This window comes from Oryctolagus cuniculus, chromosome 19, assembly GCF_964237555.1.
Source record: "Oryctolagus cuniculus chromosome 19, mOryCun1.1, whole genome shotgun sequence".
In the NCBI taxonomy this organism is placed as follows: Eukaryota; Metazoa; Chordata; class Mammalia; order Lagomorpha; family Leporidae; genus Oryctolagus; species Oryctolagus cuniculus.
The window spans coordinates 8147141-8163609 of NC_091450.1; the positions used below are offsets into that span (position 1 = coordinate 8147141).

Consider the following 16469-nt stretch of genomic DNA (forward strand, 5'->3'; position numbering starts at 1 on the left):
AAATAATTTTTCTATAGTAATGACTATTACTATTTGCTGTTTTTTAATTTTCCTAAGGACAGATAATATAAAATGTTTATTATTAATACATAGAAAATAAAGTTCTACACTTCCTCCTCCTATCCCCTACCCCTTACACCCAGGAGCTCCATTCTCTCCTTTGTACTCTTATGCCCTTCACTGGTGCCTCTGTTGTGATCACCAGCTCTTTACTGTGTGCTGTGTGTCCCATCCCTGTGAAGTTCTCATTCTTCAAAGGGACAGATCTTACCCCTTCCACAGCCAGGCACATTACCCCTCTCCCATGTCACATTTGCATCTTTTTGCTTTTGTAGGCCATCTCTTTCCTCATCTAAATGGACACCTGCTGTCACCTGCTGTTGGGGTGGTGATGTAGCCCACTGTATGTCATCAGGATATCTGATCCAAGTTACAGGGCCCCCAGACAGCCTCACCCTTGTATTGTAAATCCCTGTGGTACCATCCGGGACATTTTTGTAATGATTTACAGTGAGAGAAAAGATCGGTATAGTTTACAAGTCAGTTCCCTCAGTGAAGATCATCATACCAGACATTGGAGGTGGAGGTGCTGGATGAGGTCCAAGAGCCCATGAGTGTGTAGGAGGTGACTGGTAGCCCATGAATGGTGCTGACGGCATACCCATGGGCTCAGGCACATAGGGGAATCCTAGGAAAGAAGAGGATAATCCTACATCCATATTGAAGGGCAGAGCACGAGTTCACGTGTGCAAATATATCAGTCTGATGGATGCAAGCAACACCAATGAATGCTGAACCAGAGTAGAGGAAGGGATAGGCGCTTCTCCACCTGATATCAAATAAGAAGCATCAGAGTCACAAAACTCTCCTCTTTCACTGGGTCCTGGCAGCCTGAGGAATAAAGGGAAGTCACAGGGATAAAAGGATGTGGCCTCACATCTGCATGTGTGCAAGCAAAGAACAAAGAAGGCAAGGACTATCCCAGAACATAAGCAGAGCCTTTACTGGTTTGCTGAGTTAAAGACACATTCCATAGACAATGTCTATGTCCAGGACCACCCCCAGCCTCCCATCCTTAGTTGTGTTCTCCAGGGCTGTGGATATCATTGATCACCCACGTGGAAATCTGATGAGTTTTCTCTCTTAAAATGCACAGTCCCCTTGGAGATACCTGAAAGGTCAATCATGACAGATTGGTTTTCCTCCACCCCCCACTGGAATTCAAATTTAAAGCCCAAGCTATTGTATGACATAGAAAAGTGACATATCATATCCACCTTCCTTTGAGTTTCTATAAAGTTAGAAAGTTAGAGTTAAGATGATTTGCTGCTAAGGCCTTATACTTTTTACTAATGTTTTATTTACTCTTTAAATCCATTCATGAGAGGGACTTGTGAAACCTCTCACCATGCTTGTATGTTAGGTTCTACCTGAAGTACTGTGATCAGTTATTTAGTATATTTTGTCCCCATCAGTGACTGTGGGAAACATGAGGAGTTCCAACAGAAAGGATCTACCCAGAAGGGGGCCACTGAGGAGCTACAGGAAGAACCAGAGTCAGAAGTAGAAAGAAGTTTGCAGAGGTTCTGTTCTTGGTTTGTCTCCTTGTGCTGGCTCAGCCGGGCAGGGTTGTTCTGCACATCAGGTGGGGTTACATGGCAGGGAATTGGTCAGGAGAGTATGAACATCCCAGGTGGGAGAGGTGACCACCAAAGAGGAGAACAGAGACCCAGAGTCCTGGTTTGTGCCATCCCTCACTTACTCCTGAGACTCCCATCCTTATGTGTGCCCAGCTGGTCTGTGGATCAACTCCCACTGATCTCTGAACCCTGCTCCCAAACCCTACTTTGACCCTGACACTCTCTTCACCCTGCTCTCCTCTTCCTGCCACACTGCTCCTCATCCCCAACCTAATTGTGACCTATTACTGCCACACCCCCTCCCCCACCTAATGGATAGCCAATCACTGCCCTGCCCTGTTGGCAAGCCAATTGTGAGCTCAGTCCTTGCCCCACCCTAAGTCACACCCTTCTCCTCTACCCCCCACCCTAGTCTCTCACTCCTGGTAACTCAGTGCACTGAGAGGACCCAGACATGAAGGTATGGAGGTGGATCTTCTGGCTCCCTGTGCTGGGGTTGCCCAGTCACACAGCACAGAATGTGAGTAAACACCAGATTCACTTTGGTCTCTTTCCTTCTATTGGCTGTGTCCCACTGTGGTTTAGGTAACACCATTTCACTGGCTCTTGCACAGCCATCCAGTCCTTTCCAAAGATGAAGGGCCTCATTACAGGTGTGGTGGCCAGGCTGACAAACCTCTGCCACACCTGTGGCATCAACTTCTGCTTGATCAACAGCAGGAAAGCCTGACAGGGTGGAATCCTGAAAACAGTAACCTCATAGTATCAAAAGAGGACGTGTGGATATACTAGAAGCCACTGGATTACATGTTGTAGTGGTGAAAATAACACAGGAAACACTGATTTCTTAGGAGTCATGATTGTTAGCCTGGTTCCTGCAGGATCTGTGGGAGATCCTCAGCTGCTGCTCCTTTGGTTCCATCACACATGTAGCAGTGTCACTGAGATAAGACTCATGTGTGTTGACACCAGGCAGCCTTGAAACAGTGGTACCGAGTGAGTGGTATTAGTACTAGATTGTTGCAAGTGAACTGTCACTTCTGCTGTGGATTATCTGCTTTGTTGACTTTTGGTAACTTTTGAGTCATTCTTTTCCTCAGCTCTTGGAGGCTGTCCCTAGGGACTATATTTGAAGGGAGCCCAGAGACAGACACAAGATGTGAAAATAAGTACCTGCATCCTGCCAGGATGCTCATAATAGGGGAGGCACTCAGAGTGATATGAACAAGAGGTGAATGAGTTACTCTCCTTCCTTGTAAGAGCTGTGTCATGTGCCAACTGCTACTTCATCCAAATGAGAAAGAGTCCGTACTGTTAGGAGTACACACTATCCATTAGAGTCCATACTGTCCTTAAATGCCAGATTTCTGCTGGGAAGTATTCATTCTTACATTAAGAAATCACACTTCTCCTATACCCAGGAGAGAAAGGAGAGTGACTGAGAACCACACACAGATATAAGTAAATTTGCATGAATTAGCAAGCATCAGATTCTTTTTTGTTTTTTTTTTTCTATTTTCTTTTTTTTTTAACTTTTATTTAATGAATATAAATTTCCAAAGTACAGCTTATGGATTACAATGGCTTCCCCCCCATAACGTCCCTCCCACCCGCAACCCTCCCCTCTCCCACTCCCTCTCCCCTTCCATTCACATCAAGATTCATTTTCGATTCTCTTTATATACAGAAGATCAGTTTAGCATACATTAAGTAAAGATTTCAACAGTTTGCTCCCACACAGAAACATAAAGTGAAAAATAATAGATGATTTTTTAAATGATGATGAAATCAGATCAGACCTATTGTCATGTTTAATCCCAGTGAGAGTCAAGTTGGGAGTTGATAGTTTCTTTTTTTTTTTTTTTTACAGAAGATCAGTTTAGTATACATTAAGTAAAGATTTCAACAGTTTGCACCCCCATAGAAACACAAGGTGAAATATATTGTTTGAGTACTCATTATAGCATTAAGTCTCAATGTACAGCACGCTAAGGACAGAGATCCTACATGAGGAGTAAGTGCACAGTGACTCCTGTTGTTGACTTTACCAATTGAAACTCTTGTTTATGGCCTCAGTAATCTCCCCATGCTCCAGTCATGAGTTTCCAAGGCTATGGAAGCCCCTTGAGTTCTCCGACTCTTATCTTGTTTAGACAAGGTCATAGTCAAAGTGGAGGTTCTCTCCTCCCTTCAGAGAAAGGTACCTCCTTCTTTGAAGACCTGTTCTTTCCACTGGGATCTCACTCACAGAGATCTTTCATTTAGGTTTTTTCTTTTTTTTTGCCTGAGTGTTTTGGCTTTCCATGCCTGAAATACTCTCATGGGCTTTTCAGCCAGATCTGAATGCCTTTAGTGCTGATTCTGAGGCCAGAGTGCTGTTTAGGACATCCGCCATTCTATGAGTCTGCTGAGTATCTCGCTTCCCATGTTGGATCACTCTCCCCTTTATTTATTCTATCGGTTAGTATTAGCAGGTACTAGACTTGTTTACGTGCTCCCTTTGACTCTTAGTCCTTTCATTATGATCAATTGTGAACTGAAATTGATCACTTGGACTAGTGAGATGGCATTGGTACATGCCACCTTGATGGGATTGAATTGGAGTCCCCTGGTATGTTTCTAACTGTACCATTTGGGGCAAGTCAGCCTGAGCATGTCCCAAATTATACATCTCTTCCCTCTCTTATTCCCACTCTTATGTTTAACAGGGATCACATTTCAGTTAATTTTCAACACTTAAGGATAACTGTGTATTAATTACAGAATTAAACCAGTCATATTAAGTAGAACAGACAAAAAAAAACTACTAAGAGGGATAATGTATTAAGTCGTTCATTAACAGTCAGGGCTATGCTGATCAAGTCACCATTTCTCATAGTGTCCATTTCACTTCAACAGGTTTCCTTTTTGGTGTTCAGTCAGTTGTCACCAATCAGGGAGAACATATGGTATTTGTCCCTTTGGGACTGGCTTACTTCACTCAGCATGATGTGTTCCAGATTCCTCCATTTTGTTGCAAATGACTGGATTTCGTTGTTTCTTACTGCGGTATAGTATTCTAAAGAGTACATATCCCATAATTTCTTTATCCAGTCTACCGTTTTTTTTTATCTTTTATTTAATGAATATAAATTTCCAAAGTACGTCTCATGGGTTACAATGGCTTTCCCCCCCATACCGTCCCTCCCACCCACCACCCTCCCCTTTCCCACTCCCTCTCCCCTTCCATTCACATCAAGATTCATTTTCGATTATCTTAATATACAGAAGATCAGCTTAGTATACCTTAAGTAAGGATTTCAACAGTTTGTTCCCACACAGAAACATAAAGTGAAAAATAATAGATGATTTTTTTTTAAATGATGATGAAATCAGATCAGACCTATTGTCATGTTTAATCCCAGTGAGAGTCAAGTTGGGAATTGATAGTTTCTTTTCTTTTTTTTTTTTTTAACAGAAGATCAGTTTAGTGTACATTAAGTAAAGATTTCAACAGTTTGCACCCCCATAGAAACACAAAGTGAAATATACTGTTTGAGTACTCGTTATAGCATTAAGCCTCAGTGTACAGCACATTAAGGACAGAGATCCTACATGAGGAGTAAGTGCACAGTGACTCCTGTTGTTGACTTTACAAATTGACACTCCTGTTTATGGCATCAGTAATCTCCCTATGCACCAGTCATGAGTTTCCAAGGCTATGGAAGCCCCTTGAGTTCTCCGACTCTTATCTTGTTTAGACAAGGTCATAGTCAAAGTGGAGGTTGTCTCCTCCCTTCAGAGAAAGGCACCTCCCTCTTTGAAGACCTGTTCTTTCCACTGGGATCTCACTCACAGAGATCTTTTTGCCAGAGTGTCTTGGCTTTCCATGCCTGAAATACTCTCATGGGCTTTTCAGCCAGATCCGAGTGCCTTTAGGGCTGATTCTGAGGCCAGAGTGCTATTTAGGACATCTGCCATTCTATGAGTCTGCTGAGTATCTCACTTCCCATGTTGGATCACTCTCCCCTTTATTTATTCTATCGGTTAGTGTTAGCAGATACTAGACTTGTTTATGTGCTCCCTTTGACTCTTAGTCCTTTCATTATGATCAATTGTGAACTGAAATTGATCACTTGGAATAGTGAGATGGCATTGGCACATGCCACCTTGATGGGATTGAATTGGAATCCCCTAGTATGTTTCCAACTCTACCAATTGGGGCAAGTCAGCCCGAGCATGCCCCAAATTATACATCTCTTCCCTCTCTTATTCCCACTTTTATGTTTAACAGGGATCACATTTCAGTTAATTTTCAACACTTAAGAATAACTGTGTGATAATTACAGAATTAAACCAGTCATATTAAGTAGAACAGATAAAAAAAAATACTATGAGGGATAATGTATTAAGTTGTCCATTAGCAGTCAGGGCTATGCTGATCAAGTCACCATTTCTCATAGTGTCCATTTCACTTCAGGAGGTTTCCTTTTTGGTGTTCAGTCAGTTGTCACCGATCAGGGAGAACATATGGTATTTGTCCCTTTGGGACTGGCTTACTTCACTCAGCATGATGTGTTCCAGATTCCTCCATTTTGTTGCAAATGACTGGATTTCGTTGTTTCTTACTGCGGTATAGTATTCTAAAGAATACATATCCCATAATTTCTTTATCCAGTCTACCATTGATGGGCATTTAGGTTGGTTCCAGGTCTTGGCTATTGTGAATTGTGCTGCAATAAACATTAGGGTGCAGACCGCTTTTTTCTTTATCAATTTAAACTCCTTTGGGTAAATTCTAAGGAGTGGGATGGCTGGGTCGAACGGTAGGATTATATTCAGGTTTCTGAGGAATCTCCAGACTGGTTTCCATAGTGGCTTGAGCAGTTTGCATTCCCACCAACAGTGGGTTAGTGTCCCTTTTTCCCCACATCCTCGCCAGCATCTGTTGTGGGTAGATTTCTGCATGTGAGCCATTCTAACCGGGGTGAGGTGAAACCTCATTGTGCTTTTGATTTGCATTTCCCTGATTGCTAGCGACCTTGAGCATTTTTTCATGTGCCTGTTGGCCATTTGGATTTCCTCTTTTGAAAAATGTCTATTGAAGTCCTTGGCCCATCTCTTAAGTGGGTTGTTGGTTTTGTTTTTGTGGAGTTTCTTGATCTCTTTGTAGATTCTGGTTATTAACCCCTTATCTGTTGCATAGTTTGCAAATATTTTTTCCCATTCTGTCGGTTGTCTCTTCACTCTCCTGACTGTTTCTTTTGCAGTACAGAAACTTCTCAATTTGATGCAATCCCAATAGTTGATTTTGTCTTTTGACTGCCTGTGCCTCCCGGGTCTTTTCCAGAAATTCTTTGCCTGTGCCAATATCTTGAAGGGTTTCTCCAATGTTCTCTAATAACTTGATGGTGTCAGGTCATAGATTTAGGTCTTTAATCCACAGGGCAGTTGTAATCAAAACAGGATGGTACTGGTACAGAAACAGATGGATAGACCAATGGAACAGAATTGAAACACCAGAAATCAACCCAAACATCTACAGCCAACTTATGTTTGATCAAGGATCTAAAACCAATTCCTGGAGCAAGGACAGTCTATTCAATAAATGGTGCTGGGAAAACTGGATTTCCACGTGCAGAAGCATGAAGCAAGACCCCTACCTTACACCTTACACAAAAATTCACTCAACGTGGATTAAAGACCTAAATCTATGACCTGACAGCATCAGATTCTTAGGAATCTCTTCCCATGAGAAGGAACAACACTTGCACATGACTAGCTCCATTCAATGGGGGAGTCTCTTCCATTTTTCAGAGTGCACTAGGGTGTGTTTGACTGAAGCACAAAATATGTTTAGAACTTGTGTAAGAGTTGTTCACATGAATTTTTTAAAAATGTATTTAGCTGAAAGGCAGAGTCACAGAGAGGCAGAGGCAGAGAGAGATAGAGAGAGGTCTTCCATCCACTGACTCACTCCTCAAATGGCCACAGTAGCCAGCCATAGCTGAGCCAACCTGAAGTCAGAAGCCAGGATCCTCCTCTGGGTCTCCCACATGGGTGCAGGGGCCCAAGCACTTGAGCCATCCTCCACTGCCTTCCCAGGCCATAGCAGAGAGTTGGATCAGAAGTGGAGCAGCTGGGTCCAGAACTGGCATCATTCAGTACACCATATTGCTGGCCCCATTCACATGAATATGATACAACCAGTCAATTGGTAAAAGCAGAAAGAACATAAGTGAGGTGGTAGTGCTAACTACTGCACCACTTCTAGGTGGGTGGTCCTGGTTTGTGAGAGATAAATGCAGTAAAGGTGTACAAGGAACTGGTAAATAAGTGATCATTCACCTATCCATTTGACAGAATTCCAACAATAAAATTTTATGTGTTTGCTATTTTTGTAGAATTGTTTATATTTTTATTTACATCCTAATATTTCCCCCAACAATCAAAACATTTAATTTTTTAACATGACAATTATTGATCCCTCCCTAAAACACAGGATGTAATTGATGAGGGACCAATAAAATGTGGTAGATATTTGAGTAGATTTGCACTTGAGATGTTGTCCCCAGAGAAGCAAATAGGGAAGAACTAATGAGTAGAAGAAAATAGAGTGAGACATGACCACTTACCATTAGGACACAGAGCAAGAAGGTAGAACAAGAAATTCGATGTACATAAGAAAAAAGGAGGAGAGGGGATCAGGAAGAGGAGTAACCGCTGATTTGTTTGGCACAGGATGAATGTGGAATTTAATTCCATTCTGTGTGCACGAGGGATGGGATAGACAGTGGCAGTGCAAATTGAAATTTGGAAAAAAGAACCAAGAATATGATGGAATAAGTGACACTCATGTTGGACACCTCATGTCTGACGTTTCTGGAGTTAAATAGGTGGGGACTTCAACTGGCAACCAGACATGAATGACAGCTTAGGTGATATCCTGCCTGCACATAGGGATTTGGGAAGCAGCAGAATTGCAGCAATGTCTGAAGCCATCCCAGTTAATGAAGTGGCTCAAAGAGAAGTGAAGATATAGAAAGAAGAAAAGGAAGGAGTGCAGAGTCTGAGGGAAAACTGACATCAACTAATAGAGGAAAGTGAGGAAATGAAAGTAGAATTGAACCACAGACAGTGCTTTCTCAACATTTCCTACAAGGACGCAGAAAATCTGCACAGTGAGAAACCTACTAATGAGTCTATATTATTTCAAAAAATTGTTGTATCAAGATACACTTATATTTTTGATTCAACATTAACAAATCTTGAGAAGTAACTATGTATTTCATCATATTTATGGTTTTATAAAAATATTCCTTGACATTCATGTGGACATTAAGATTTATTAAAAAGTATCCTTTTGTAAAAGAGTCCCTTAGTAAGAGAGGCTTTAGTGCATTTTTAAAATATGATACACTTTATATAACTTAGCACTAGAGAAGGAGCAGCACTGGAAGGTACAGATGTTTCATCAGTACAATTTTAGTGCTGTATGATAGGTATTAGTTCAGAGAAATATAATTGAAAATAATTATGATTTTCATACGATGTATATCCACAAGCCCCAAAGAATCTCTCAAAAACTATTATTAGAAGACACAATTAATTGAAAATAATATAAAAATAACACAAAGCCATTATATAGAGAGGGGGCATTTAGTATAGAAGTTAGGGTGCACATGTTCCACATCAGAGGGCCTGGGTTTGATTCTCCTCTTTGGGACTTGACTCCAACTTCCTGCTAGTGCAGACGCTAGGAAGGAGTGATGATGGCTCAAGTACGTGGATTCCTTCTACCCATATTGGAGACCCAGACCAAGTTTCTGGCTCCAGACTTACTCCCATTCCAGACCCAGTCAGTTTAGGTATTTGGAGAGTAAACCAGCAGTTTGAGCACTCTTTCCTTCTTGTATACCTCCCAAATAAATAACTACTTTTTCAAAAAGAAATACTATATGGAACTCTGAGGGAAGCAGAAACAGACACAAATCTGTCCCCTGGTGGATGGGCAATATGAGTCATAAAGAAATATCTGCCAATCTAACTGGCAAGTTAGTCAGGAAAGCAAAAGAACTGACACCATCAATAATGACAAGGAGAACAAAAGTGACCATCCAGGGGTTATATAAACTTATGAGGACACTTCAAAAATTTCATACAAAATGTAATTAGAAGGTAAGCTAATTTAGTTACAATTTTTTTGAAATTTAGGCATTTTTTTTCATATTGTGCATTTCCATGAACTATTTGGTAAATCTTTGTGTGTACTTGATGACAGCTATAGATATGTAACCTAAGTGTAAGTCAAATAATGTTTATCTAAGGGACTGACAACTTTAGGAAAAGAGGTTGGAAAACAGAATAATAGTAAAAAGATAAGTTAATATTCATTCTACTTGGTAGGACTACAGGAAAATGTTGAGCTCATAAAAAATCCAAATCATTCAAGAGAGAAAGGGAATAGGAAGAAATTAGAAATTGAAGGATGCACAGAAATGGAAAACTCTCAAATGATTCTCATCATTCATTTATCATTTAAAGTTGACAAGTTTGCTTACTCTAGTTCTAAACCTTTTAATTATTTTATTAAGAGAAGAGATTTTCTGTTTTTTCTAGGTACAGTTCCAAGAAGACAACCACACTTCCTCACTGCCCTGCTCCTCCCCCAATCCCCTTCCAACTCTCCTCTCTCATCAGTTTTTGCAAAGCCATCATTTTAATCCAAACTATATTCAAAAACTCAATTCACCACTAATATTCACAAGTAAAAATTAGGAAGACTGCAGTTCAACAGGAGTATAAACAGGAGCTACATATGACAATAATAGTCCAAAATGGGCATTTCATTCCTATAGATTTTTTGGTATTCTATATTAACTGCCATATATCCTAGAAAACATATAATATTTGTCTTTTTTGAAACTGGCTTATGTCACTAAGCATAATGGTTTCCAATTGCATCCATTTTGTTGCAAAAGACAGGACTCCATTCTTTTTTATGGCTGAGTAGTATTCCATAGTGAGAATGTGGTCCCTCCATAAACTTCCATGATTTCCCTGTGCATCCTCTACTTCAGCTGCTCTGCTTCTGATTCAGCTCCCTGCTAATGAACCTGGTGGCAAGCAGTGGATGATGACCCAAATACTTGAGTTCCTGCCACCCACATGGGAGACCCAAATGGAGTTACTGGCTCCTGGCTTCAGGCTGGCCCTGATTCAGCTATTGCAACCATTTGGAGAGTGAACTCTAGTGGCTGGAAGATCTGTGTCTGTCTCTTTCTGTGCCACTCTGCTTTCAAATAAATAAATATGTTGTTTTTTAAATAAGCTCTAACATACAGTATTGATGAATATTTTATTAAAATATTATTATAATTAATATTATATAAATATAATATAATTAATATATTAATTCACCCCTCCCTCCTCCTACTTTTGTATCAGTTCATCTTACTTTGGGTGCATTTCATATTGAATTGCAGGCATCATTGTGCTTCTTTATATATGGTTAAGGATGATTACCACTAATTTTTTATATATGCTTTCTTGTTAGAAGTAAAGTTAACATAGAGCAAAAGTCACAAACATTTAATGCTTGTTAGCCTTGAAAAACACATATAACAATATAATCAACATCCCTTTCAGGATCTACAATGGCTTCCGAGGAAGTGATTCAACCCTTAACCTGCTCTCACGATATATCATTTTATATATATATATATATATACATCATGATATATCATATATATCATTATAATTGATATGTATAACTTATACATATAAATATAATGTTAATGTTTATATAAATTTAGATTAAAACATTATATATCAATTTAGATTAAACATTATATTACATTTCTTCTAGAGTTTCATATAAATAGATGCATGTGTGCCATATGGACTATTTTGTATCACCTGATTCTGCTCAGGACAATATGTCTGAGAGAATTCATGTTGCAGTATGGATCAGTAATTCATTTGCTTTCATTCCCAACTCATCTGAATTATTTCTACTGAATGAACATCTCTGTTTAATTCACCATCCTATAGGAATTGTTTAGGGTTAAGGTGCCAAATTTCAACAAATACACAGTTAAATCCAAAGCAACCTATGTAGAAAAGTTGTAAATAACACAGTGTTAACTTACTCAGCTGAAACATTTGTCTTAATTCACATAGTGGTTCAACAGAATTTATATGAAGATTGTTAAAGAAATCTTGTGTTTTGATGCTACCATTGTTCTTGCCACTTTTGATTTTATTTAAGCATTAAAATTTGATTTTCTCCTTATAAGCTTTTCACTTATATTTAATGGGTACTGGTATTTAAAAGAAATCATCAATACAAGAGAAGATGTGGTGGAGAGGAACTCTCACCCAGTATTAGACAAAGGAGAGTACAGGGCCCACAATGAACCAGGATACTCTGTGCTCAAAGACACCCACACAGATATCTAACAACACTACCAACCACCCAAGAAACTTGAGGCTGGCAAGTTATGCTTATTTTTAAACTTTAATTCATTATTTTTTATTTGTATTTTAAAGGCACAAAGAGACAAGGACAGATGGTCTCCACCTCACCTGCTGGGTCACTCTCCCAGTTTTTACAATAGCCAAGGATGAGCCAAGCCCAAGGCCAGGAGCCTGGAATTCAGTCCAGTTTTTCCACCTGTACAGTAGACACCCATATACATCCTTGAGCTGTCATCTGCTAACTCCTAGGGGGCACATTATCAGGAAGATAGAATGGAAGTAAAGCCAGGACTCAAACCCAGGCACTCTGATGTGGGATACATGCATCACCAGTGGGGTCTTAGCCATTGTGCCAGACACCAGGACCCCAGTCTTCCTAGAAGCAAGGAAATCCACTTGAGTCAGTTGAGGGACATGATTACTCCTTGCAGGCTGACCTAGGGTTCTTAGCAACTGAAATACAGTCAATGTCTGTCTTCTCACTGTTTCCAATGTTTTATTGCAGCTACCTCAGAACTTTCCTGGCCATTTTCAGCTCAGTACTGATTTTTGGGGGATTTTTCGGAAGCTTATCATTATTGCTACAGTCGTGGCTATTTCGGCATTTGCCATTTTCTTCTGGACAACTGTTCTTGTTGTGAGTATACTAGGAGTGTTTTATATGATAAATAAGGAGGAATTGGTATAGTAATTGCATTTGCACCTGGTAAAATCAGTCCTCCTCCATTCATTGTTTTCCCCATAACCCTAAATTTTAATAAGGTTGTTTTCATTATAATTTGGATTGACACATTTTTTTTAACTTTTATTTAATGAATATAAATTTCCAAAGTACAGCTTATGGACTACAATGGCTTCCCCCCCATAATGTCCCTCCCACCCGCAACCCTCCCCCCTCCCACTCCCTCTCCCCTTCCAATCACATGAGGATTCATTTTCGATTCTCTTTATATGCAGAAGACCAGTTTAGCATACATTAAGTAAAGATTTCAACAGTTTGCTCCCACACAGAAACATAAATGAAAAATAATAGATGATTTTTTAAATGATGATGAAATCAGATCAGACCTATTGTCATGTTTAATCCCAGTGAGAGTCAAGTTGGGAGTTGATAGTTTCTTTTTTTTTTTTTTTTTACAGAAGATCAGTTTAGTATACATTAAGTAAAGATTTCAACAGTTTGCACCCCCATAGAAACACAGAGTGAAATATACTGTTTGAGTACTCATTATAGCATTAAATCTCAATGTACAGCACATTAAGGACAGAGATCCTACATGAGGAGTAAGTGCACAGTGACTCCTGTTGTTGACTTTACAAATTGACACTCCTGTCTATGGCATCAGTAATCTCCCTATGCTCCAGTCATGAGTTTCCAAGGCTATGGAAGCCCCTTGAGTTCTCCGACTCTTATCTTGTTTAGACAAGGTCATAGTCAAAGTGGAGGTTCTCTCCTCCCTTCAGAGAAAGGTACCTCCTTCTTTGAAGACCTGTTCTTTCCACTGGGATCTCACTCACAGAGATCTTTCATTTAGGGTTTTTTTTTTCCAGAGTGGATTGACACATTTTTTAAAAGTCTGGAAAGATTGATCCATGTGTTCTTTTGAAGTGTGTGATGTAATCTCCAAATGCTTTGAAGTTTTAAAATTCTCTGATTGATTTCTAGCTTACTTTCACTGTCCTGAGAGCAAACATTCTATGATTCCTACTCCTTTCCATTTGGTAAAGTGAACTTATGTCTTGAGTGAATGGAGTAAATGTGCTGTGTGAGCCCACGTGAGTGTATTCCATTTTGCTGGCTGAATTATTCTGTAGTGTGGACTGATTCAGCAGATTATCAGTGCTGTTCAGTTATTCTAAACCTTTACTGACTTCCTTCCTGCTGGATCTGCCAGTGACTGAGGGAGGAGTGGGGTGAATTAATCTATTTCTAGTTGCAGTGCAGTTTTGCCTCATGAATATTGAAGCTGTGTTGTTAGGTATTTATACATTAAGGGTTGTCATGTCTTCTTGAAAAGTGGATCCTTTATCATTATTGTAATACCATGTGATCCTTGAATGCTCCTTGCATTGTGCTTGTTTTGTGTGAAACTGAAATAGCTACTCCAGCTTTCTTTTGATTAGTTCTAACTGTACATTTTCCTCTAACCCATTTTTAATGCATTTATAGCTTGGATTTGAAAATGGGCTCCTGGTATACATTCATCAGTTGGGAATTATTTTTTAATCCACTCTACAGTCACGGTCTTTTAATTGGTGTATTTACTTTATTAGCATTTAAAATTATTAATGATATAATTGGTTTAACATCTATCACGTTTATTACTGTTTTTTATTCATTGTCCCCCTTTGCCTTACACTCTTTTTATGCCTTTTCAGGGCCTAACTTAGAATCTTGCAAGTTTTATTTCACTGTGTTTAGCACACCAATTATACTTGAACTTATCTTTTTGTTGTCTTTTTTAAAAGTGGTTCTCCCTGAATTGGAAATACACATTTTAAAAAGTAATCCAATTCACAGGAAATGAAATTTATGTTGTAAAAGGTGACTCCACAAACTCCCTCCCATTTCTTACAACATTGCTATAATCCATAAGCTATAATCGCTATATGTATTGTTACTACTACTTTGTTCAGTTATATTAAGCAAAGTGTTGTCTGAGAAACCAATCAGTAAGATAACAACTTTGCCCTCACTTACTCCTTTGCCTATTACCCTTGCACTATGTAGATCCAAGTAGCTGACATATATTTGCTTCCTTCTGTCTGAAGAGCCTCTTTTAAAATCTTTGTAGTGTGGCTTATGAAAGAGAGAGTTCTTTGATGTTTTTCTCAGAAAGTCTGTGTCCATTTTGGAAGGATAATTTATCTGAGTGTGATTCTAATGCTTGCCTTCTCAAATCAAACTGATTTTTTTTGTCTTTTAATATGCCTTCTAATTCTTTACTAAAATCACGACATTACATTGAGTGAAAGGAACTGATTTAAACAGGTCCTTTGTGAGAGATTTTATGGGTATCTTGGTAGAAGTTTAGCTGGCATTACAGTTTACAGGTACTGAAAGTGGCAGAGACTGATGGCAATGGCTTGTGCCATCTTCTACTGCTTTCCCAGGCCATAACAGCAAGCTGGATTGGAAGAGGAGCACCCAGGACTCGAACCGGCACCCATATGGGATGCTGGCACTTCAGGCCAGGGCTTTAACCCAATGCGCCACAGTGCCAGCCCCCATCCAACTGTATTTTAAAATTTGTAAGGTGTTTCTAGTGAATCAAAGAGGTGTATTGCAGTACAAATGTTTTAGAATTCATTCTGTTTTCATAGAGGCTTTTCTTTTTTAAGACCTCATTATAGGTGGCTCACTAGGCTAATCCTCTGCATTGTGGTGCCGGCACACCGGGTTCTAGTCCCGGTCGGGGCGCTGGATTCTGTCCTGGTTGCCCCTCTTCCAGGCCAGCTCTCTGCTGTGGCCAGGGAGTGCAGTGGAGGATGGCCCAAGTCCTTGGGCCCTGCACCCCATGGGAGACCAGGAGAAGCACCTGGCTCCTGCCATCGGATCAGCGCGTTGCGCCGGCCACAGCGCGCCGGCCGCAGCAGCCATTGGAGGGTGAACCAATGGCAAAGGAAGATCTTTCTTTCTGTCTCTCTCTCTCACTGTCCACTCTGCCTGTCAAAAAAAAAAAAAACCAAAAAAGATTTCATTATAGATATTGGGTTTCCCCCCAAACAATTCAAATTATGTATTTACATTCTAATTATGAAATTTGCCATTTCTAGGATAAAAATAATAGATTAGTTTTCCTTTAATAATAAAATGGAAATAGGTTTTTTGGTCAAAAATAACTTTACTTTTCCAGCCTATCAGAAATGGTTTACTGAAGGATCACAATGAAGTGGGAAATATCTTTCATTGTTTTTAATCTTTTAGAAGTCCTTTAAGCTAAATGACTGTTATTTCACTAGATTAGTGTTTTTACTTTCATCAGGAACAGCATGTATTTCCTAATATATATTATTATAATAAGGTTAACTTTGTTTCTTCCTTGTCCTAGATAAAACAGCCAGTTTATCAAGGTAAGATTTTAGCCTCTGTTTTCTTTATAATACTTTTCTCAGTACTGGTATTAGATGTGAGCTTTTATTAAACTAGCTCTAAGTACAGTAACTTTTATAACTCCCTGGCTTATTACTTCTTTAAGGTTTTGGTATTCCTGGAGTGGTTTCTAAATGACAATGGAGAGGGACTCGTGATCTATTGTAAAAATGCAGGAAGAAGAAGGATTAGTGGGCATAGGAGACTGAAATGAGTTTAGCTTCGCCTAGAAATGTTTAAGAAGCAAGTGATGCTAAGAGTCTGAAGCACTGGGAGAG

The 16469-nt window shown here is 39.5% G+C and overlaps 1 protein-coding gene across 4 annotated transcripts in view; it reads left to right on the plus strand.

Annotated features, from left to right (window-relative positions):
• Positions 1-2001: 2001 nt before the first annotated feature.
• LOC138847132 (transport and Golgi organization protein 1 homolog) overlaps positions 2002-16469 on the plus strand; it is a 42179-nt gene continuing 27711 nt past the window's right edge. For 3 of the 4 annotated variants that reach the window (XR_011384755.1, XM_070064913.1, XM_070064914.1), the window contains exons 1-3: positions 2002-2160; positions 12604-12735; positions 16151-16172. Coding sequence is in view for 3 of the 4 variants with exons in the window: in XM_070064913.1 (XP_069921014.1) it covers positions 2095-2160; positions 12604-12735; positions 16151-16172 (220 nt within the window). In the remaining variant the exon portion in view is untranslated. The remainder of the gene's footprint in view (positions 2161-12603; positions 12736-16150; positions 16173-16469) is intronic. The other variant, XM_070064915.1, reaches the window with a different exon arrangement.